The sequence below is a fragment of the Lygodium microphyllum genome, chromosome 14 (genome assembly GCF_053477565.2).
Source record: "Lygodium microphyllum isolate KBCC chromosome 14, Lygodium_microphyllum_v1.1.10, whole genome shotgun sequence".
NCBI lineage: Eukaryota > Viridiplantae > Streptophyta > Polypodiopsida > Schizaeales > Lygodiaceae > Lygodium > Lygodium microphyllum.
This window is the reverse complement of record NC_141148.1, coordinates 99046853-99071792: the sequence shown is the minus strand read 5'-3', so window position 1 is coordinate 99071792 and position 24940 is coordinate 99046853. Positions and strand designations below refer to the sequence as shown.

The 24940-nt window shown below is 41.6% G+C and overlaps 1 protein-coding gene across 2 annotated transcripts in view; it reads right to left on the bottom strand.

The window, feature by feature from the left end:
- The window catches only part of LOC148025892 (enolase (DUF1399)), a 36963-nt gene extending 18950 nt beyond the window's left edge, over window positions 1-18013 (bottom strand). Inside the window, exons 1-6 of one of the 2 annotated variants that reach the window (XM_087693154.1) lie at window positions 16419-18013; window positions 13146-13254; window positions 12773-13030; window positions 12529-12666; window positions 12141-12443; window positions 11509-12062 (exon numbers count right to left, since the gene is read on the bottom strand). In XM_087693154.1, the coding sequence (XP_087549280.1) occupies window positions 11509-12062; window positions 12141-12443; window positions 12529-12666; window positions 12773-13030; window positions 13146-13254; window positions 16419-16615 (1559 nt within the window). In that variant the 5' untranslated portion in view covers window positions 16616-18013. The remainder of the gene's footprint in view (window positions 1-11508; window positions 12063-12140; window positions 12444-12528; window positions 12667-12772; window positions 13031-13145; window positions 13255-16418) is intronic. The other variant, XM_087693155.1, reaches the window with a different exon arrangement.
- Between the last annotated feature and the right edge of the window lie 6927 nt (window positions 18014-24940).

Genomic DNA, 24940 nt, shown 5'->3' with positions numbered 1-24940 from the left:
CGCAAAAGCTGGTTTGACAAGCATGTCAAGCAGCACAACTTCGAACATGGTGACTTAGTACTGTTGTACTCAATCAAAGGACATAAGCAAAAGTTGAAGTTTCGGGGGCTAGGACCTTTTAAGGTTCAAACCATCAGCCGAACTGACAACGTGAAACTTGAAACCCTAGAGGGTGAGGGCATCAACTTCTTCAATGGCAATCGCATAAAGAAGTATTTCCCTCCCACACACCCATTGCATGAACCCCCAATGCTAGCATCTCGTGTCGACGTACGAGTACCCACTATCACTGAGATGGATGATGAGGATGAGGAACCAGTAAAACCAGCTTACCTAAGCATAACGGTCACTGCTAAGCACACATGCGTCATCAACGCTTTGATCGATGAGAGAGCTAATTTTAATGTCTTAACCTATGAGCATTGGACCCAAATTGGCAAACCGCAATTGCAGTCCACTAATGCTAAGCTCAGCCCTTATGGAGGCCAACCCTACACACTTTTGGGAAAGTGCAAGGTTACAATTTCTATCGAGTCTGAAAGCATGTCGATAATCTTCTTTGTGTTGCCCAACACTAAAGATGCAGGCACAAAGTCACTGTTAGAACGAACCTTTAAGAACCAAGCTCGTTGCAATATCGACTATGAGTCGCAACGTATCCACCTAGCCGTGGGCAACACCCGCATAGTTACAGCTTTTAGCAAAGGCAACGTCACTCCTCCGCAAAGCCATCGGTAGCGAAACCCACCGTCAAGTCTAAGGAGGGGGGTCGTGACTCGTCACAACCTGCCAAGCCTCAATGCCAGCAACCCATTGAACCCAATGCTGAAGCCCATGAATCCCAATCCATATGGACACCTAAACAGCAAGGACTGCCACCTAGAAACAGAAACCCGTGGCCTCACAAGGCTAATGACCCACACTCGAAACCTCGGAAGCCAAGACGAAACTATAAACATCGACGTACGGTCAAGCCACAATGGGTCCCTAAGACCTTATTGCAAGCGCAAGGCTACTATGCAGGTAACCTGGATTTGGCTACATAAAGCCAAAACAACCAAAGTCCCTACTCAAACGTCACCTTCAAGCTTGACCACACAAAACATCACGCCAACGACACTCAAACCACAAGAAAATCAGGCCGTTAAGTCCATAGAACCTCCAAAGCCTAGCCCAGTAGGACCTAAACCGCCCATATCTAGTCCCGATGGTGCCCCTCAGACCTCAGAAGAGCCTAGTAGTGTGTCAACCGCAGCTACAACCAAACCCATCGAATAGAAGGCCAAGCTACAACCTCAGGAGCAAACCAAGCAGCAAACATTAGCTGCTAAACTCTCTAGTACTGTCAAACCTCAACCACCTGCCGGGCTTAGACCCTCTTATGAGCGACGATCAATTCTAACCTTCGCCGCGGACTTAGCTGAAAATACTGGGGACGACTTCGTTGCTTGCCTCAAACGCTTAGACGCTACTTTCATGACATTGACTAAAAGATACGATTGACTAGACTTACGTCTCTTAGAAGAACCTGTAGCAATGAAAGTACGAACACTCCCTTGCTCCTGGGAGGAGTCGGAATTTGCATTCATTAAGGCTTCCAAAGTAGCTGATGAGTTAATTGCAACTAAGATATCCAAGGAATAAGCAATCAAGCAGCGTCTCATTACGTCGTATAGCAAGAACACGATCATGGCCATAAACCAAGAAATCGAGAAGTTGAAACAACTTGCTGACAACGACTCCTCCTTGCGGAAATGGTATGCTCTACAATTGCAATGGGAGCTAGAGGGATGCCAAATAATGACCAACACTGAGCAACAGCGTGCAATCAAGGCATCGGAATACAACCCAACCTATGTAGATCCAACTTCATATAGGGTATTGACTACCCTCCATAATCAACCCCTCAAAGAACACATTAAGGGACATCCTCATTTAGATTGCATCCTCACTGAGGAGGAGTTGCATGTTGCTAGCCGAGTGGACTCCGATGACTTCTTGCTCGATGTCCTCACTTACGTTACGCATGTAGGCATCCGCCCTTTCGATATGGATAGCTATGCTAATTTAGAATATAATCCGAATTTCTATGCCTGGCTCATGCGAAAGTAAAACACTAAGATTATGTGTTGAAGGCCCTTCATCCTCTAACCCTTTAATCCTAGGGAGGATTCTTCTCATTTCAAAAGGAGGAGAGGGTAAGGTGAATCAAACCAAACACATAAGGAAAACAATAAATGAAAAGCACACATTGCAAGGGTAGGATAAACCAACTTGTAATTGAGGAAAATGTCAATAAAATTTAAAATCAATAGACTACTTGGAGGAAAAAGTCTACTTCTACACTCAAGCATTTCAATTCAGCAAGTATGTAGTCATTTCCTATTGCTTGTAATTATTCTGAAAAACACTAATGGTGAATATGACTTCATGACAAGCACACATCATGGCAGGCCAAGAAAAGGCTGGCAAATTGTCTTTTTCAGAAGAAGAACAAGTAAAATACAAACTTTTAGTGGAAACACGAGCCTTCAACCAGTTCAAGTTCCCGCATATCTTCAACCTAGAAGATGTGGCCATTGAAGAACAGGCTGTGAGACAGATCATTGAGCAATGCAATCTACAAAAATACGTGGAAGCAGTAACCCAAGGGGTGAACTACTTCCACTGTGCAGAGTTCTTGAGGACTTTCCGTAGAAACCACGACACCATAACTATGCATTAGGGAGAGGAAACTCGTCGGGTGCAGATTGAATTGACCCCAAAGCTGGTGGAAAAGGCATTGGGCTTAGCAAACAAACTAGAGAGGAAGCCAAAAAGAGATGTATATGCCTTGCTAGGAATGGACAAGGTAAAGGTCCACACCAACAACGGCATCAGTTTGGCGGATATTCCGGACCCCAAAGTCCAACTCCATGCCAAGATGGTGCACGCGTTGTTCTCTACTCAAAGCTACAACACCATTATGAGCCGCATCAACGTCCCCCTGCTAGAGAGCATCGCAGCAAGGTCGCTGGATGAGGTGAATCTCAACGGTTTTATGAGGAAAACCATTGAGACCTCAGCAAAAGCTTTGGCATATTGAGACCTCAGCAAAAGCTTTGGCATATTGAGACCTCAGCAAAAGCTTTGGCAAAGAAAGGACAATCCGCCGGGGGGGAGTCCCCTGCCACCAAGGCTAAAAGAAAAGCTTCATCTTCAAAGGCCTCGATCATTGGATTCGGTGGGGTCCTCACTGCTATCATCAAGGAAGCCTTGGGACAATCGCAAGAAAAAGCAGGAGGAGTAGATGAAACGCCAAGCAAGTCGCCACCTCACCAAGAACAGGAAGCGCAATCTAGTAAAAGGACACTGAGTGAGAAAGAAGAAGATAGGGAACAAGAAGAGCAGACTAGCCAGGGGAAGGCTAAGAAGATAAAGAAGAAAATTGTGCTAAGAAAGCAAGAAGAGGAGAGGAGGAAACAAGAGAAGATGGACTTGCAGAAGGCTCATAGGGAGTCCAAAAAGGCTAAGGAGGAAAGAAGCAGAAAGCAGGAAAAGGAGGAGGAGGACTTGAGAAAAAAGGAGGAGGAAGACATGGCCCTCGCCACGCGCAGGTCCATTGAGCAACAATCCAGGTAGGACGAGTCGGAACCTGTGAGCCCAATCAGAGACGAAGGGCCGACCTCAAGCGCCCATGTGCCAGAGTTCATGCCACCTGCAATGTGAGAAAGCAAGGGCAAGGCCACAATCACCCCCATTCCCACGCTCGTGACGCTTGCCACTACAACCACTATCTCCACTTCCACCGCTATATCCACTCCCAGTTCTATGACCCAAGTGGACGCCAGTAACTTAATGGCTTGGGTCTAGTACTTCATGAACAAAGAAATGGACCAAGGAGCAGGAGAAGGAACCCCCCTAGTAGGAACCAAAAGGCCGGCTGCAGCAGACGCTGAGTCAAGGAAAGACCCTAAAAGGCAAAAGGTAGCAAGCTCCACAACCTCCATCTCCGCAACAGAGAGGCCACCCGAAGAATACGACGAGTATGTCAAGGACCTTCTCTCTCATTTAGAGAAAGCCAAGGAGAAGAAAAAAATCGCGGTAGCAAAGCTCGAAGCTGAAAAAGAGGCCATGGCTGCATCCCAGTTGGAAAAAACATGCCAAATAGCCATGGCCCAAAGAGAAGTTCACAAGCTAAATGTAACATTTCCCCTACAAATGCCTTCCCGTGCCTCTCCCATAAGAACACCCCCCCCCCCCTCCCCTTTTCAAAATTTTAAAGCTACCTTTTTAATTAAGATAAATTCAATTTTTTTTACCTCTCCCCCCCTGCTGACAGCATGTCGGAGAGAGAGAGAGAGAGAGAGAGAGAGAGAGAGAGAGAGAGAGAGAGTAAGAGTGGAAGAGGGGGTATGCACCCCCAGATGTGGGGTGGCGGCCCGTCAAATGGCCATCTCCCCCACCCATGAACCACCCCCTCCCCACTATATAAGGGGAACCCCCCCCCCCTCCCCCTCTGGGGATCGTCATCTTCAACGCCACCCTCTGCTCCGCCTAATACGCCACCAGGCTGCCAGACTGCCGCCACATACCTTCGTCATCATCATCATTCTCAGCGCGATTGAGGAGGAGGAGACGCTGTCAGGCCCGACTGACAGAAAGCAAGAAACTAAAGAAGCTTCCTAAAAGCTACCACTAAAAGCTTCTTAGGGATGCTTCACCCGCAGATCGCGTGAAGGACACAATTTGTTGTGAAGGGAGTTTCCTTGCGGGAAGGAAGGACTGCCAACTTACAGAAAATTTCAGCACAACCTTCACCTGCCCGACTTATTTCCAAATTCCAATTGCGATGGCCCCAAAGCACCACACAAGAGGAGCACGCGCGGGAGCAAGAGGAGCACGTGTAGGAGTCCCCACCTGAAGCGCAAGAATCGATAATACCCCTCCTGCGGATGTTCAGGTTCCATCAAATTCACCTTCTTCATTTCCGCATGATATGGGTGCATTAAGTATAAATTCGCATAGGGAAAACTTAATTGCATTGGAAATTTACTATATAAGAGCGCTTTGTTTTAAAAAGATCATAGGAATGTTCGAAAAAGTTTTAAATTGCATATCAAGGTACTTATATCTCTCGCACCATCATGATGAAAGGTTGTTGCATTTTTGAATATATGGTTCATGTGTTAAAAGATGCACTTATGCAATAATGTTCTAGTTGCATCTCGCATATAGGTTAAACTCTAGGTTGGATTATCGATCAAGGCCTACGCCTTGGACATTTGGAGAGGATAATTTCAGACAATCATCGGATTGTTTGATTAGACAATCTTACTAGGGGCAAGTGGTCCATAAGGGAAAAAGATGTGATCTTAGGGTTCTCATCTTAAAGATTGAAGGACCAAACGTTAAGATCTCACAAGAAATCCTAGAGCCAAATCAATCTTCAGTCTAATGGGACTAGGGTTTTGGATTGGAGTCAATGGAACTCCCAAATCCTATACCTTGATCAAAGGTATTCTTAATCAAAGAATGCCATATGACAGGAGAGATAATTTCTCAAGATAGGTACTACTACCTATCTCGTGCAACAAGTCTGCAAGGTCATATGCTACTGCAATTAAATCATAAGATGATACTACTACATCTTAGGCCAAGGAAGGCGAGTTCTAATTACAAGTTAGATTCGTTAAGAGTCGAGTCATCACCCTACTACAACTCTCTCTCTTAGGGATTGATTTGTCAAACTTAGGGCAATTGTGAATTGCCAAAAAGTAAATTGACCAACCAAGGACGACGGGGTTTTCCAATATCTATTTGACTATCGTACAAGGAGACCTAAGGTAATGATAATTGGGGTCGGTAGGGTATAAACCCTAACCCAAGGAAAAAGGGTAAACACGCAACCTAGCTTGCCAAGCCCTTGGAATCTCGCCAAGTCGCGAACGATCCAAGATCGAATGTTGGGAGTATTCGGAAAGAAGGAATCACACCTTAGCAGTTGGTCGTACGAACGACCACTGAAATGATCGTGATTGGTACATTGTTTGAACTTCTTTGCTCAAGAAACTAATTCAAGGCAAAACACTTAATGCTTCAGGTTAAAAGCCTGGAGGGAGAGGCAGATTCAGTTACCTCCGACTGCCTGCCTGGCCCTATCCAAGGGGGTTGTTAACCGAGCCGGGTACATGGACCGAGCCCGCCACGAGAGGTCTCTTCGTGGGTGCTGCTTAGAGCAGGAGGACACTTGGGTGCCAGGGGAGGCTCTGGCTATAAATCCCTTGCCTCCAGATCCCGCACAAGAGGCCGACGTGACTCAAGATGGGATCTCGAGGCCCGTGTACTAGTCTACGGACGAAACTTGGAGCAACAATCCTGATGATTGCTGGGATAGCCTTCGGGCAAGATACTTGATGTATTCCAAGACTATGATAAATAAAGATCAAATATTTGAAAAAGAAACTTGCTTGACATTTTTTTTTAAATGTCAGTGCCTAAGTTACGTGAAGAAACCTATGTTTAAATTGGTTAATTAAGGAAGCTGCTTTTGCATGTCAAATATAATGTGGTAGGTAATAAGATAACTAAGCAATCCGAGGAAAGTGCGGTGGACGTGACTTGGATCCGTCCTACGGAAGGGTGGTCCCGGTTAGCTGGGAACTTTTCTCAAAAGACGTGATAACGAAACTGTGAAGACCTAGAGTCAGTAGAGTTAGAATCCCAATTTATGCTGTTTTAGGGGAGCGGAATGGGACTATGCCTTATAGGTAGAGAGGTTGAGCTTCGTATCCCTCTCATTTCCCATTCTCCATGAATCAAGTGCAACATAAATCCGCTTCGACCCTGTTGTTTCTACGCAAAGTGGTTCATCTGGAGCTCGACGCTAGCTACTTCCTAGAGACTTGGCTGATAGAAAAAAAAAAAAAAAAACCCTGACTTCAGGTCGGTCCTAAGTGGGAATGGCCGGATACTTCCGCTTTGAGGCAGACTCGGAAAGACCTAGATCACAAACCGTGTGACATTCCTTGCGAGTGCCAGGTAGTGCTTTCTAGACTCTCTTCTCGATGGGCTGCTAAGACGTGTCGCACAAGTGGACAAGCGGATACATTACACTGAAAGAGCAACTACAAGCTAAGGAAGAGACGGAAGCGGAATGGTAGGCGCGATTGAATGAAGAAACCGAGGCCATACGATGCCTACGATAGCACAATGAAGAGATTGTGACACACTACGGATATCTGCAAGCTAAAATGGAGAAAATCACTAAAGCCACAGAAAAACTGGAGGATCTGAGGGAGGAAAAAGCTCACAGGTACGAAAGAGAGGTGGAAAAACTAACCCACGAGGCTGCCTCAGCACAAGAAGAGCAGCAAAAGCTAAGGATAGAAATGGAAGATCAAGAACGAAAGCTGACAGTGCTAGCTTAGAGACAGGGGAAAAGCCTCAAAGTTATGAATAGGAAGGCAGAAGAATGTGCTAATCAGAACGAAAGAAGAGTCAAAGTCTTGGCACGCCGTCTCGTTCAAGTCGAAAAAGAAAAAATACTTGCTGAAAGCAGACAGGAAGCCGCCCAAGTGAGCTTCCAAACCCAGCAACGCGCCTTCCTGGATACCCTATTGAACGTCACTCAAACAGAGAAGGAAGAATCCATAGAGGCAATGAAAAAGAAACTCGGAATGGCTCGTAGAGCACTGAAAGCAGGACTGCAGATGCTGCCACAACCTAGTGGAGTTGGCCAAAGCTTGGAAAACCAACGCCATTATCTCCTATTGGCAGGCCTAACCTCGCAAGAAGTGGATGCACTCGGGTTCATCAAAGGAGAGCAGCAGGAGCCAAGCCAGGAGAGGGAGATGGATGTGAACTTTGAAATGGGACCACATGAAGAAGAGCTTGTCCCACCGCCTCCTTCCCCGTGGCCTGGAGAGCAGCAACGCACAGACACCTCTGCAAAAAGAAAGGTGGCACTGAGGGAAATAAGAAAACAAATGGTAAAGGAGACAAGAAGAAAATGGAACGCCGAGGGAGTGAGGGCACCCCAGGCACCTATCCCACCATGCGAGGATGATGCCTCAGCAAGCTTCCACGCCAACCTTGTGATCTGGGAGAGGCAAGAAACGTCAAGGAGCCTCTTCGACTTTAACTTCCAGTTCCCTACCACCTTGCATAGGGTTTTGCCCATCAAGGTGGTGGAGAAGGTGATTAACATCAGAAGTAGGCTCGGACAGAAATGGCTGGAGGAGAGAGCAAAATCCCACCTTATGGACCACTGAAGATGCTGAATTTTGGCAAAATAAGGTTTTTGAAGTGCCAAGGTCTATGGCCAACTAGGAATGTCAACCTAAATGGAAAAGAAAAGTCTGCGACTCCAACCTGGACACTTGGATAGCCTTTTGCAACAGTCAACCCTTCGAGTGGAATGATCCAACCTTTATGCCTTATCCTCGAACGCTAGGAGTGTATTTTGACTCTAGTGTCCACGGCCGCTACGACTTCCCTATAATCTATAATCCTCATTGTACTACATATGAAGAGACCCTCGTCTTCACATCAAAGAACTTGTATGATACCCTAATCCAATTCACTAACGAATTCTCTTCATGCCCTGACCCCGCCTTTAGTACTACTTGTAATTACTTGAGACTACTTAGGATACTCCTTAGGCAAGACCCCACCCCGCAAGAGCACGGCCTTCCAGTACTTCATTTTGATCCTAACGCTATAGATAGTTGCACGATGGCTTGACTAATGATGCGGGCTACTCTATTACCTTCATTTTTCTTAACCCTTCTAAAAGACATGAATGATAGCTGCTTCACCGGCTGCAATCATCCATTTCTCTCCACCACCACCCTTTAGGTCCGCCTAAACCTCAAGGGGTATCTCCAAAGCCGCCCCTTTCTTAACAAATCTATTAAGCCCCCTTCTCCACCTCACTCTAATGATGAAGACTAACTTCTGTCACGACTATGTAACTTGGGGCAAAAAAAAAAGAGGAGGTATAAAGCAAAAAGGCAATCACATAACATGGAAACGAAAAGAGATATCACACGTAGACACCGCAAGCTACACATCGATCACAGTCACTGCATCTAGGGATCCTCAAGTTAGGTGCGTCTGGTGGCCTTAGTCAGCCGGCTCCATGCCCGGGCTCCATGCCTAACCCTCTAGCCCTTTGGATTCCCTACGACACTTACTTAGGGCACATCAAGAACAGGACATACCCAGGAAGGTAATTCTTGCCTATGGTTAGACCTATCACCCTAAGCCCCATGCACCGCACCTCCCCTATACACAAACTGGGTCCTCAAGTGCGGGACACCATCGAGAGCTTGGTTAGACCCATCTTCCAATTCCACACACATGGGTACCATGCACTCCACGATAAGGCAGAAACACCCCCAGGCAGTACGCCTTCTTTTCTTTCCAAGTACAAACAAAGGCCCCGACCACCAGCTCCAGAGGCCTCATCATCCATGCAATGCACTCCCTATCTTATGCGACATGTCACCATGCAGGCATAACAAAGCAAGGGGCGGGCACAACAACCCTAGTCGAAAAGTAAATGAAGAAGCTCATTTGGAATAACGCAAGAGAAGGCACTCGCGAAGGGCCAACAGAGAGATCCGTCAAACCCAATGTTCCATTTCAGAACCATAAATCTCTCCAACACCAGGGCTCGTATCCAAACTCAAGGGCCTTCCAGAACCATAAATCCCTCTAACACCAGGGCTCATATCCAAACTCAAGGGCCTTCCAAAACCATAAATCCCTCTAACACACCTTCCAACAAGGCTCGTATACAAACTGAAAAAGCCACTTGGCTACCCCAGCAATACCGTCCGACTTACCACCCAGCAGTGCCATGGGACTGGCACTCAACTAGAAGGGGGGTAATATTTACTGCAAAGCGAAGGAAGCGGAAAACGAGGCATCAAGAGGAAAAGCACAAGGCGGAAAAAAGAAAAAGGTGCCCTATAAGAGAGTAGGCCCGAAAGAAACCTAAAAGCATGGAAACAACCACCAGGATTACAAAACGCAACCATGGAAGCCGCAAGAAGCTAAAAGTAAGAAGGCGTACCTTTAAATATAAAGGCGCAGCCAAACCTCTGTAAAAAAGCGCCAGGCTCCCTCCTATGCAATTTGTAACCATGAACAGGCGGTAGAACTAAGCTAGGAAGAGAGGAGGACAATGGGAAAAAGGACCTAGGCCACGACCGGCCATGTAAAAAAAGGGGGATAAGGAAATGGCTACCCAAAAGGGATTTAGGGTTTTGTATATAAAGTTCAAAAAGTGAATGAGAGCTCATTCTTTGGTGTGTGGCAAAGTAGACTCTTCTTCTTCTCTTCTTCTCTTCTCTTGCTTGCTTATGAGTGCTCGAGGGAGGAGTGTGAGTGAGTGAGGGAGTGAGAGTGTGAGAGTAAGGGATATTGGGGGTGAAGCCCTCCTCCATCTCCTCTCTTCTTCTTCTCTTCTCTTCTCTCATCTCGCACATGGTTATGAAGGATGGAGCTTGGAGGAAGAGACTTGAGGATGCTTGAGCTTGCATCACGAATCATGGAGCTATCAGAGTGCTTGAGAGAGGAAGCAACTCAATCGGGCCTCAAGGTAAGCTCACTACACTCGTAGAGAGCGATAGCGCGTCGGCTATGTGAGAGGTAGCCATTAGTGCTCGCTTGGAACGCTTGAACAATAAGCGGTCCGTGGGTCTTGGCGGTTGAGCTTGAGCTTGCCTCTACAGTGCCACGATCATTTATAGCTGGCCAACTATTTTTGCACCTGCTATTTGTTGGCCGATTGGTTATTGCTTATGATGGAACATTTGTAATCTACTTATAGGCATTCCCTCTCCACTCTCAATCAATCATCATAATACAATTCCATCAGCACAATTGCTTCCAAGTGGAGAGAGACTAGTGGACACTGCTGGTGACTTGCTGCCCATGCCTATACTGCTCTTGAGCCTTGTAAATGGATTCCATTTCCAGACACTATTCTCTTTGAATTCTTGTGTTCTTGCTGTCGTCTTTTCTGTTCTTGCAGTCCATATCAGCAGTGTCTCTTTGCTTCCGTTGCTCCACACTTTTTGACAGCCTCAAGGACTGCCATTCCACCCCTAATGGCAATCTCCATGCAACCAGCAAATGATGTGTTGAAGGGCTGCAAGAGGGGAGGGGATCGCTGCCATAACGAAGTGGGAAGTGACAAGATGGCCCAGGGGCTGGTGGTGCATGTGGTTGGCGGGCAGCGCAGGTGGCATGTGCAGAAGAAGGTGGATGGGCTGGGTGAAGCACAACACAGCAGGTTGAGGCAGGTTTCAAGTCATACATTATTTCAAGTTGTGTATGCTGCTACAATTCATACATTATTTCTGACAATCTCTTTACAAACAGGTTATATACCCATCTTCAATCCATCTTCTCCATAGACACAAATAGTCATGTTGAATGCGCGCTTGTCTACAACGCCATACTATGTGCCATCTAGTCTAGTTACTATTTATTAAAGGAACAAATGATTAAACATACCGAATACGAATAATAAAGCACTCCTTCCCTTCATGATTCAAAACAGTACGAGACATCCATCGACCTTCTTGAGGCTTATCCTTGCTCAACCGCAGCACTCTTTTTGAAATCATGGCCCCAGAATCATCAGTAACACGATCTGGTAATGACTGGAGTAAGTATGGTGCTAGAACCGGTGGTGTGATTGATGCTGCAATGATCCAACCGCTCGATATGCTGGCTTTCTTCTTGACAACAAAGGATTTTTCCATAGCAAAAAATGATTCACTTTCTATCTCTTTCCATCTGAATGTAGTTTCTCCTAGCAGCTTAGAAAAACATGGTGCTCCAAGGCATTCTCTAGAAAATGATCTAAGCTCTAGTATCAAACCCTCTACATTTATCTCACTTTGCAATAACAAAAGTTTATGCCAAGAACTGTCCTGTTTGTAATTTTGAAGTGGCAATCTTAGTTTGAGGGATGTGCAAGCTTTCATCGGTCGTACACATATAAATAATGAGTCTTTCTCTGGACATGCCTCACATTTTTCTCTACTTTTGATGTGGAGGCACACCTGCATATCACAAAAACGTAGGCATCAATTAAAGAACTTCCTTCAACATGGATTAGTTGATTATCCAGATTTCCTCACCTCATGAACATGTCGCAGATGAAGCAATTCATGTTTAGGGTTTGTGTCAAGAACTTGATGAGGCCAATTGATTGTAACTGGTATGATTTCATTCGTCTCCAAAGGACTAATATTTCCAATTGTGTTTAATACTTGACATGGTGCACCTGCCCTTCCATATGGATGGCCAAAGACGGATTCCCATGCTCTTGCAGTATTCTCAAATGTGTGCAAAACAGAATTCTCAAGCTGTACCTGACTTAGAAGATGATGATCTTGACTGAGCAAATTTTCTGTATCCAATGCATAAGCCACAGGAGAAACCTGTAGCATTTTAAGCTGGTCATCAAACAATCCATTTGTTTTATGATGGTTATAAAACACTACATAGTTATGTTCCATCAAGTACCTTATGACTTTGACACATAAGCTGTATATCAGAAGTTGGAAGAAATGTAAACTTTCCTTGTGATTTGTGCAACATGTACAAAAAACACTTGTACCTCGCCTTGCACATCTTGAGAAATTTGTCATTGCACATGTAAGCCTGCATGAAGGATTAGGATGTAGTAAGATTTATTACTCAAATGTTGAATGCAAGGCTCCATTTTAGATAGATTGGTTAAATTGTCTTGCTAGCAGAAAGATGTAACCTGATTGTAAAAATGGCTTTGGCGCACAACAGCTTCTACTGAAATATTTTCTTCCAGTTGAGATTGCTGGTGTGTTTCAGGACTTTGAGCAGTGTGAACTTTTTTCAGGACATCTATCTCAAAAGGTTCATTTGGATAGGTTTCTGACCAAATCGATCTGCACCTCTCCCTGGCTGTAACCTCCATGGAGGGTTCAGAAAAATGTGGGACATCAATTATTTTGAGGTAGTGGAGTTTGCAGAATTCCTGATAATGCTTCTGCAGACGTACAGGGAGGCTGTTAAAATTTGAAGTCCTTTCAGAGACGGAATCATAAGAGCATGCTATATACTAAGCATCATGAGGATAAACCCAAGATGGGGGGATAACGAACCGCATTTAAACAATGGCAAAGCCACACCCATTCAACATCAAGGGGAGGTAGAAGTTTTTCAGTAATCCCTTCATGTTTCACAGCAAGAGGCATCCAACATTTCTGGTACCTGCTTTCTCCCCACCCCCAAAGAAACCGTTATATATTGGAACATATAAAACATCTCTTCCATAATCAGCTAATGTTCTTCTTTCTGCATATCCATCAAATTTTGCTGCCATAAGAGGAAAACAATGCCTACAACGTTAAAAGCACAGCTACTATTAGAATTGGTATCAAAACTGCACAGACCCATCTTGAGACCTGCCTACATAGCCTCTAACTAAAAGCCATGCAAAACCTGTGCTAATGGGCAAGCTTTCCATGTCTCACAGTAGGATGCCTTAGCAAAGCATTAGTGATGTACTTACTACTGATCATAGATACTGTAGCCAAACAGATGGTGCTCTACTCACAAAACTTGGGCTCTGGTTATTAAAAGTATAAGAATATGCAGTCAGAATTGCATAGTTTTATACTTCTCTGTAGCCCAAACTCAGCAAACTTGTTTGCACTCTGTGCAGAAGATGGGATAGACTACAGGGTGACTCTGAGCATGTGAGGAGGTGAGATGCCCTTCTACAGACTTGGGATTCAGACACCTTCTTCCATCTAAAATCAAAACATGGTCTGGCATTTTAAACCGCCAGACTGGCCTTTTACTCAGCCCAAATATAGACGTCCTTGAGGCTTTGTATGTCATTTTGAAGTCCTATACAGGGCTCTCATTGTATTTTTACTTCAGGTTCACTTTTTGAGGTGTTCATTGATACAGATATTTTATCTCCTTTGGACGCCCAAAACAAAACAAAACCAAAAAAAAGACAGCCAACTTAATCTGCTTAGATTAGGTGTAGAGCCTCAGTGGTACGACAAAAACATAAATAGCAGCAACAGACGCATTGATTTTACTTAATGGGCGTCTGTGGTATTCCATTGCCACAATCAGTCCAACAAACTTCTGTCCAGAAAAAAAATTATTTCTGGGAAGGAAACGATTGTCCAAAATCCGTAAGTATGCACTGTTAGCTCAAGGGGGTAATATCATCGCTTTGTCATCTATAAACGAGCACTCAACACTAATTGATTATGACAGTTTAATTGAAGGATTAATCACACAAATCATAGACTCCAGATACATTCCAAGTGATGGGAATGAACAGGAACACAGTAGCACCCCAGAATAGACGCACTGAAGAAATGAGACGCTAACAGGCATTTCCTGCAAGGAATCTAGCTCTCTACACAGGTCCACCCAATATGATAGTATTAAGGTCATGATAGACAGAGGTTAGTGATGCCAGCTGAGATTGGCCTAGGTGAGAGCAGAAGGCCATGGAACAGCAGTTCCATTAACATTATAGTAGAACCAGAGTAAATATGTTTCAGGAGCTGAAAAATAAGTTGTCGATAGCAAAATCCAAGCAGAGATACTTTTCTACCATCCCATGAGTACTTTCTTCACTCAATTCAAGATTGCAAGGAACATTTCTAGAGCAACAGTACTGTAATGTGCTCAAATCAGATTATCATTCTGCTTCAAACATGCTCGGTCTCTTCATGCTCTTTCCCAGGAGTCAAACCATGCTATTGTCAAATCTACCATCTTTTGATGACATTACAAAAAACAAAAAGGCAACTTCTCTAGAGGATTGATGTAAAGACGTCTTTCCATCAGCTTCAAAATTTCAAGCAGATGTGTACAGCTCCTTTTGCATGGATTGCAATCAAATATAAGCAAGCAGCACTACAAGTTTACATGGTGTCAACTGAAAGCCATCCAATTGCATGTACAAGTTTGGATTATAAAGAAAGCTCAATTAGGGGGGAGATGAAAAAGGTAATCCACTTGCAATAAGTGTTTGCTTGCAGTTGGTGGCGAAGCAAGAAGGTGCACTGGGCATCCATCGAGTTGCACCAAGCCTTCAGCAGCCAGAAAGGCATTGTCATGATGGATGCTTGCAGCAATGCAGGTGAGCATAAAGGAAAGATGGACACTACCAATCACCAGTATGTGCCTTGGGAGCATAAAGGAAAGATGCACGCAACCAATCAGTATGCGCATTCGGAGCCCAAAATCCATCCAAAGTTTTTAGGAATGAAATAAAGTGATTCAACAATTCCCAAGCATCCAATGTACAAGCAATAACTGCATGTAAGGAAAGCCTAAATGAATAGCAAACTAAGAAGACTGGTTAGGGCATCAGGACTTTTGAGTCTTGCCTTCTGCCTAAAACTTCCTTGCATGCATTCATTACTTAAATTGAGACCCATTAGTAACACTTTTCATATGAGGAGCGTTGACAACCTTAAAGCATTCCAAAAACATTAAGCAGTGTGAACTGAGAGCCTATTAAACAAGGAATTCAGCACTGCTGAAAGATGCTGGGGAAGCAGTGATTTAGAAGGAAGATCAATAATGTATATGAGCTGTTAAATGAGAGAAACCGGCAGTAGTCGCATATTTAACTTTGTCTACTTCATTAGCCATTACAGGAAGTTTGAAGGAATGATTATGAAGGACCACTGGAAAACCTTTCAATTCGATCTTCTTTATGAGAGGAGGTATCACCTCTGCAGCAGGAGAAACCAGCAAAAAATAGCATAGTAGCTCCATGCTGCCAAATGCTTTGGTTATTGAACCTAATGAGGCCATTAAACATTTATGGGTTACTCCTCTCCTTCTTACCTTCTTAAACTACCGACTGTTCAAAATGTGGAAACAGAAACAAGCACTCGATTTAAAGGGAAAAGTTCAAAACTAGATGATACTCGAAAGGCCAAAAGAATTGTGGCTTTCAGCTGCAAGTCCTTGAAAGTTCAATAGAACAAGAACACTCTTAAAGCAAACGGTGCACACTTAAGCTGAGTGCCTTTCATGCAACAGTTGCAACATTAGCACCAGAACAGCAGCGATCATTTGCATGGCCCTGAAATCCTCACTCAATCAAAACCTAACATCAAATCTGATTCCTCTTTGCACAATCTACTGTCAAATCTCACTGTCTTGTTTTCAAACCCTGTGCTCACACTTGCAACGACAGATAATTTACAATCAAGAAGTGTCACAATAGTTCGTTGAAAGTGACAAACTCTTTCCCAATCTGCACCATTAAAGGCATACCTACAGAAGCTACACATAAAAAAGAAGTTCCTTTTAAGTTTCTCAAAAGTGATTAATATTAAAACAGAGCCCATTGATCCTTTAACTACAAATTGAGCAGCAGACAGAACCTTTGGATAGCTTGAGTAATCAGGGGTCCTCCATGCAGGCTTGGCAACCCAGAGATGACTCGAAGAAGGTTCAAATATCTCTTTGCAGATGCCACGAGATCAACACTAATCTTAACTTGATTTGCTGCCTGAAGCTCCGTGTCATAGTGACAGACCTGTTCATCCGTCACATGTTTGTGGCGCTGAGAGGAATCCATTGTCGAATTCAGACGTTGCTTTCTGCAACTGATGAGTTATGGCATCTGCGATGGTAACTTTGGTGATGTCTACAAGATGAGCAAGCTTTCTGTACATGAAATTCACGGGCCTTTAGCTGTGATCTCAAGGCAGGCAGTGTGTGTTTACAGATACTAGGAATTCCAACTTTCGAGCCGCATGTTGATGACTATCCTTTCTGCTGCAAGGACCCACTAATCATTCTCAATTCTTGGTAGAAATGAACCCTCTTCAACTGGGTTGTAGGTTCCATTTCTACATATTGGCTTGGGTTGTGAGTCACAGTTCCCCTGCTCCTGGTCCCGCTGTGAAACTGGGTGGTTGTTCTTTGGGTATGTGTGTATGGACTCAGGGTGGCCCTTGTTTTCTGCCAGCACTTAGTTCACGTGATGGATTAGTCCTTTCAGGAAGACAGAAGGGAAGAAAAAAGATGATTGGAAGGTCGTAACGAGGTTCTGCCATAGATTAGATCGTGCTTCCAATTGTGCTACAGAAGATGAGAAGTTCCAACTTCCAACTACCTTTTTCTTTTTTCAATCAAGAATGGAAACACCATTCAAAATTAGCTGAAACTATGACCGCTACTCAGTGTCATCAAAACAGAGCACCCCCTGTTCCACAGGACACATTTCAAATTACTCTGGACAAAGCTCTCTTTGAAAGTACATGTGTCATGGACCCCTGTTCCACACGACAGAATCTGTGCAATTGTGTCGACCCTACACACCCCCTGACAAAACTTCGGATTATGTGAAACTATGATCACAGTTAACTGTGATCAAATCAGAGCACTCCTTGAAAGTAGATGGACCCCTGTTCCACAGAACACATTTCAATCATAGGGTAGCCCTCTTGGAAAGTACATGGACCCCTGTTCCATAAATGAGAATCTGTGCAATTGTATGAACCCTACACAATCCTATGCATTTGACCCAAGGGAGAGAAGCAATGCATAATGCAGAGATGCCATCATTGCCATGCGTCTCTGACTCTCTCTCTGCGATGTGATTCTCTATAGGGGTAGAGTCTAGACAAGTCTGTACTTGTGCCAGATTCTTATATGTTGGTTTTTCCAACTCCCCTTGACATGTGAAACATGACAAGATTGATGACTTCATGAGGGCTTTTGGTCTTTTACTTGCAGGACCCTGCATCTGAGATCATGCAAACGATGGCCCCTGCTGTAATTACTGCCTTTTTTGACCCTCAGAAGCCCTTCAATGCAAGCTGAGCCTAAGCCCACCAATACAGGCGCACACAAGTCTACAATGAGTGGGGCACACACAAGACCGAGAATAAGCATTATGGGGAGAGAGTATCAGAAGGGTGGAAAAGCATGATCGGGTTGGGCATTAGGTGTGTCACTGTGTCCTGAACTACAGCACACCATTCAAATACTGTTCGTGTAAGCTGTAACTTGTAAGTGTACCTCGCCTCGCTACACCTGGCCTTGGGATTTGAGTCTTAATCATTGAAGAGTGAGCACTCTAGAGTCTAGAGCTTGCCATGCATTGACACATATTACAAACTGCCAACAGTTGTAGCAGTGGAAGTTAGAACCCAATCAAGCATTTTTGAGAGCTGATACAAACACCTTCTATAATGTGGTGACTATATTGAAATAATAAAGTAAAAGGGTATTTACATATGGTAGCAAGCCCTAGGCCATTCACAACTTAACATACTCAAAAAACTTTAAGCCACATTTTGGCTAATCTCTTATATGCTACTTTGAATACAAGGCTAATCTCTTATACGTTAATTCGAATGCACGAGCTCTATTTTACGGACCTTGATACAAACACCTTCACCTAGAACATTTGTATGTCCTTTTCTTTCTTAATGCAATGCTTATTTCAATTGGGACAAAGCCCAATGCCCACAAGACCTTTTAAACCTAGAGATTTTAAATCACCCAAAGTTCAAACATGTTAGAGCAACCCAGTTGAGGATTCAAACTATTAACCTTTAGCTATAGCATATGCACACACCCATCCTACCAACTAGGATAGTTGCTCATTGCCATTTGTATGTCTTTGCTCAAGTTTCTAAATGTCCAAAATCCCCTTCCGAAATTATAGAGGTTTTTCTTTCTAGTTTTCGCAATTCCCTTAAACATAGCATTTGTGTATATGGTAATATTAAACACAATTGATAACATCCCTATAACAATTTGCTCACCAAAAATTGGCATTTTAGAGCACTTTTACAATCTCAATTTCCTTTCAAGATCCGTCCAATTTCTGTCACCTTTTTAAAAAGAATGGTGCAGTTTTACCTATTTCAATTTTAAAACCAGTCTTCCATATGTAATAGGAATAGATACAATAGCTACTTCGAATGTTTGACCTTACTTTGATTAGTTATGAAAAAGTTCCCCGTAAACACTATTCAAACCAAAAACATTTCCTGGAAGCCAATACAAAACTTATTTTATGTGCTATTATATGTTTACCATTCCTATTATAACATCAAAATGCTTGGATATGTACCTCAACTTTGATAATATTTCTAAGGTCTGTCATTCACATGAAAGTAAAGCTTGGATTTTTGTGAGCTCTAGCGAGAGTGTTATAGGGGTGCCAATTTCCCACCCTAACAACTATAGATGTTGTTGTCATGGTTAAAATGCATCTTACAAATGATTTATAAGCCAACTTCAACATGCAAATGTTGCATTCAAAAATTGTACAAAAGAGAGAAAACGATTACACATGCAATTGTACTAAAAGGCAATTTGAGGTCAATCAGTTGCGAATACATTTACATCAAAGATACACTTTCTTTCCCTCCTACTATAGGTCAGTGCAAGAGGGTTATAAATAATATATAGAAAGCACATTAACAGTTTGTTAAGTGTAAGATATCCATTACTACGCATTAGGGTTGGGCTTTGTGCATAGTTGGTATTCCTTCAGTGTGACCAACTTTGTATGGTTATATGGCATTCCCCTAGGTTTTTGCATGCCCTTGTTTTTAGGCCCTGAGTAAGATCACCTTTTCTAAGATCCTATGTGCACATTTTCACTATGGTGAAATGAGGGGGAAAATGGAACTGTGTGTGTACAGTGATAGGTTGAAAAGGACCTCCTTCAAAAGCTTAGATGTACTCCTTCACACTATAAGGACTTCATGCTCCATAAGATTCTTTCAAATTGCTTCTACCAAAAAAAGTTCAAATCCTTTTCATAATGGCTTTACATTTTGTGATGGGTTGCTTGTTGGGTTTCTTATATATGTTCTCATGCAAACTCTTCCATAAACTACAATTCACTACAACAATTACTATGAAATTTTATGTTTCTCTTCTTTGACATATAAGATGGCATCTAGGATGAAAACTATATAGTTTCCATCAATTGTAGAATGGCCAAGTGTTTTTGCAAAAATGGATGGACATTCCCTAACCTGCTTGATTAGAAGAGTTTGGAGACAAACTACAGTTGAAGATGAAGGAAAATCAACTTGAGGGTTTGGAAATGGATCAAGGCCACATTTATCCTTAGAATTCATGCTACATTAAGTAAGTGGGCTTTTGCATAGGAAACACATTGACTATTGCTTCATCCAATCCATTTTTTCCACCCTATTTGCTTGTGTGCATAAAACAAAAGTACACTTAGGAGTAATTGTTATTGAAAGGGATGGGTGCTTTGTAGTAATTCCTTGACATTTCACTTAAACTTGCTTGTATTTCAATAGTTCATTTTTTACCTTAACTTGTGAACAAATGTCTAAGATTTGAGAATTCCTTTTACTTGGGGGGGATGAAAGAAATGATTGGCTCGGCTATAATTTGTTTAACTTTCTTATTTCAATGCAAACCCACATTATGTTTACATGGGGGGGCAAAAGGAATGAATGGCTTAGCTGTATTATTTTTACTTTCTTATTTCAATGCAAACCTGCATTATAAAAATGTCCAAGATTTAACATTCATGAGATTGAACGTGAGTGCATTCTTATAATTATGTTTTTAGTGAAGACTTCCAAAGCTTTTGATTAATGAATATCTATAGCAGCACAACTTATCATCTGTGTTGCCCAAACTTCTAGCTACATACAATTGTATCAAGGGCAAAAAGGATAGAAGGCCTAAGGCCATTGAGGCCATGGTTTCACTTGACGATACCCCTTGTCATTGCCTTTTCTGAAGGTTTCAATAATCAAAGTGGGAACAAAAATAACGACACGTGTTTTCCTACCTTATCAACAAATATAGTGTTTTCTTATGGCTCGTTTGATGATGGGAGATCTTGAGGCGGACTTATTAGCCCAACACGAAAAAGTTGAAAGATCGACATGAAAAGGACATCTATAAGCATGTGCATGTGTATGGTTGAGAAAGACAATTTCAATCATTTGTTGCAAGCTAAGCATATATTATGAAAAAAAGAAAACAACATGAAATCAAGAAGATAAGCACACTAGATATGATTGTGTTTGAAAAAGTATAGATGGCGTGTGTGGATACATACAGAAAACTATCACCTTAATGAAGTAACTACATGTGGAAAACTATCACCTTGTTTTGAGCATAGGGTTCATCATCATAGATTTCCAATCAAATAACTCAAAACAAGTTCAATATACACTATTATTAGAAGATATTGTAAACTAGAAGACTTTCGCGCTAAAGTAAACTACACATCAATGGGTATCTTGCTACTAGTCGACTTCACAATTAAGAAGTCTTTGCCATATGTATCCACTTTAATCAATGAGAAACATTGAATCATGTTATATGGGAAATCCATTACGTGTAGGTGTTTGGAAGTGAGCCATAAATTGGGAAGTCTTGTTTATGAGATCATAAAAAACCTACTTTAAGCAAACAATTGAATTTCCAATCATTGAGAATTTAAAAGCCAAGATAGTTTTGAAGTGCTTATAATTTAGTTGTATGTGCAACATAAGACTATGGAAGAGCAAAAATAATAGTATGTGCCAGTATACAAAGGCTTTCTTCACAAGCACTACTTTGAGGACATATCTAGGCATAATCCATGCCATATCTCAACATTATCTATAGGCATCCCAACAAAAGACACCTTTTTGCTTTCATTCAATATTAAGTAGACTTCAACAATTTTATAAAAGCTTGGTAAGGTGAAACTCACACAAAGATATTTGTGCAACCTTAGAAGGGGTGCTAAGAATGTAGCAATAAAGAGACAAACAAAAATCATATAACAATCTCTACCAACACTAATAAGTTGTTTAAACCCATTTTCTTTTCATCATAATTCCACACTTAATGTTCCAAAACATTCAAAGACATAGGGTATAGGTTTAGGTTGTCGTGAATTTCATCCCTAATAGCCTTTTGACTATTTCTTCCAAAAACGATTACATTCCTTTACTTCCATATAGACTTCAAAGTTAGATCTCAAATTATATTGTTTTACTTTAAGTTCTCATCATCTAGTCCACCTTTGTCTCCAAAGAGGCTACTTCTCATCCCAAGCCCATCATTTAGGTGAGTCTCCTCCAAAGCAATACATACTAGCTCTAAGGAGGAACTTGTATTTCATTATCCTCCACAAGTGGAAGTTTAACTAATGCTCAAGAGCGGTAGTCCACACTCTCTTCATCCTTTTCTTCCATATTGACATCTAATAGGAAGCTTAGTCCATGTTACGAGTCTATAAGATTTTTTGTAAGAAACTACTATCTCTAGAATGTTAGGTTGCTAACCTTGGTGCATTTCTCATGATCTTGTCAAACTTACTTTTTTAAGGATAATGTACAAATTGCATTATTTCTTTAAAAAATTCACGTTGTTTGATAAGTTGGACAAACCATAAGAACTCTATGAAAATGTATATGATTTACAATCTAATTAAAGGATACATACATGAAATATAAATATGAGTTTGAGGTGACTTTGTGCTATGCACTAGTTTCATTGGAAGTTATGCAATTGGTTGCAAGCCATTTATGTTGTAAAGAATAGGGAGCTTTTATCAAGCTTAAGTTTTTTCATAGTGAAGGTAACTTTATTTGTTGTTGAGAAAAATTATGCGCAGAGAGTGCTTTTAAACATGGTTTCCTTCAATAACTATATTGATTGCATATGGGTACACAACTAGCAAGCAAAACCATTAGCCACTTGTAATAGTAATGAAAACCATACCCTATATGAACAACACCTTGTAAGCTTACTATTTGACAATAAGAGATGGTCCATACTTTATTCCTTTTGCAATTATTTGTGTTCAAGTTTTGTGTAAAAAGCTCATATCAAACATTGACACTTGGCATGAGATACTTCAATCTAGAAACAATGAGTGAGCATTAGTAGTTGTCCAAAATTTCTTCCAATACTTTAAAGTAGTGTCACAAACACTTTAAAGTGGCATACTTCTTCCAATAATAATATATGTTATCACAACATTTTGAGGTGGTCATTTTCAAGCTAGTTGTGATCTCATAAAGTGCAATACATGGATAGTTGCTTCTAACTCTAAAATTTTTGAGAAGACAAAGTGCTTCCACGTTTTATACATCTCAATAGTCAGCTTTTAAGCTCTATAACACCACCTACTAAATCTTCTTTAAAAAGCAACTAGCTTATTCAAACTTACTCTTAACAATTAGAATAAGCTATGATTCTATACGGCACCCTTATTATGATTAGATACAAAAGAGTCGTCAAGTGCATAAGAGCGAATGAGGGCTTATAATGAGATGCTCTTTGGTTTAGTTATTGATATATAATATTTGAAATGTGAGTATTCAATGTCTATATAATACAAGGATGTTCTCATAAGTGCACTATCTTTCACTTGATATAGTTGGGATGTTAGATAATATGCTAAACATGGGTACTTGTGACAATTGAGATGTTAAGGATAAACTTAATATCCTTAGTTTGAAAAAGATATGGACTTAATAGACATGGTGCATTTTGTTATTGTCTATGTTTTTTGAATGTCTCTAAAGAATAATATGAGCTCCTAACCTCTACATGAGTTAGTTAATTGCTAAGGACAAGACCAAAAACTAGAAATTGTTGAAAATTCCTCGAATATAAAACATCTAAATGTAGGATTATGAAGATCCATCAGAAAAAATATTAACATTCTAGACTTTGGTTGTGAAAAGCACTCTTGGTTCTAGTAAAATAATCAGAAGATGAGATCTCCTAGTAATTGCATATCTTAACTTGTATTTCGATTGTAGCTCTAGTCAATATTATCTCTTTCTTACTTCTTGGCCAACATCGTCATTCACCACTATCTTAAAAGCTTCGATATCTAATCCACATTAATGTTACATTAATATTAAGTTTATGTGGGATGATTAGGGTGTTCTATACGTTTCTCTTTCATTAGAGTAAGATTTTTTGTGATAAATAGGAATCTTTTCATCAATCTTGTTGTATTAGACAACTTTGATAAGCTTTTCATGAGGATCCGTGGTTTAATCTTGTCCCACTAGAGAACTATTTAGGATTTCCATGGGGACCAATTTGTTACTCCTGTACAAAAATATTCGTGTCATTCATCCATTTTAACACATTGATTTTGTTTGGATTTGCATGAATTCACTTATATTAGATTGGTCTAAACTTTGTGGATGTAAAGGTGATTTTTCTAGGGGTTGTAATGGAGATGAGGTTTTGGGCTTTATGAGTAAAGGGAAGTAAATGACTACTTCATTTGCTCACAAAAAAAAAAGACTGATGGTTGCAATTGAAAAACATCATGCTTTACATGCAATAATGGTAAATCCCCAACCATCTCAATAACCAATTAGCTTTAAAGTCTATCACAAATTTTAATATGTATGTGCAAATATATAGGATAATAGGGAGTAGGCATGTATCCACAAACTTTGTTATTCCATACACAAAAGATAATCATTAAAGGCCATGTTGTGGTTGATGACTTTAGGCCTTTATGTCATTGACATAGAGCCTGTGTAACCCCATCCTAAAGATGTCATGTTCAAAGTGTTGCTCAACGAGTACAACAAGATTGTCTAAATCCCCAATAACATAGGCATTTAGTACCATTCTCTCTCTCAATTTCTATTAATGTCTCTTACTTCTCAACTTTTTTGACACCATCTCTCACATTTGCAAATTATAATGCATTTTCCTCACCCTGAAGTAGTACAAGCAAGGTCCAAGCAAGGTCTCACTTCATTTTAATGGTGGCCTCAATGAAGAGCTTTGTGTGTGCACACATGCGTCTCCCTCTCTCCCTCCTTGTCTCTTTTGCTCAATCCAGTGCTCCCAATGTAAAAAAAGGCTATTCTAACTGAATTAATTTAACATATAATGCTAAAAAACATTAAAA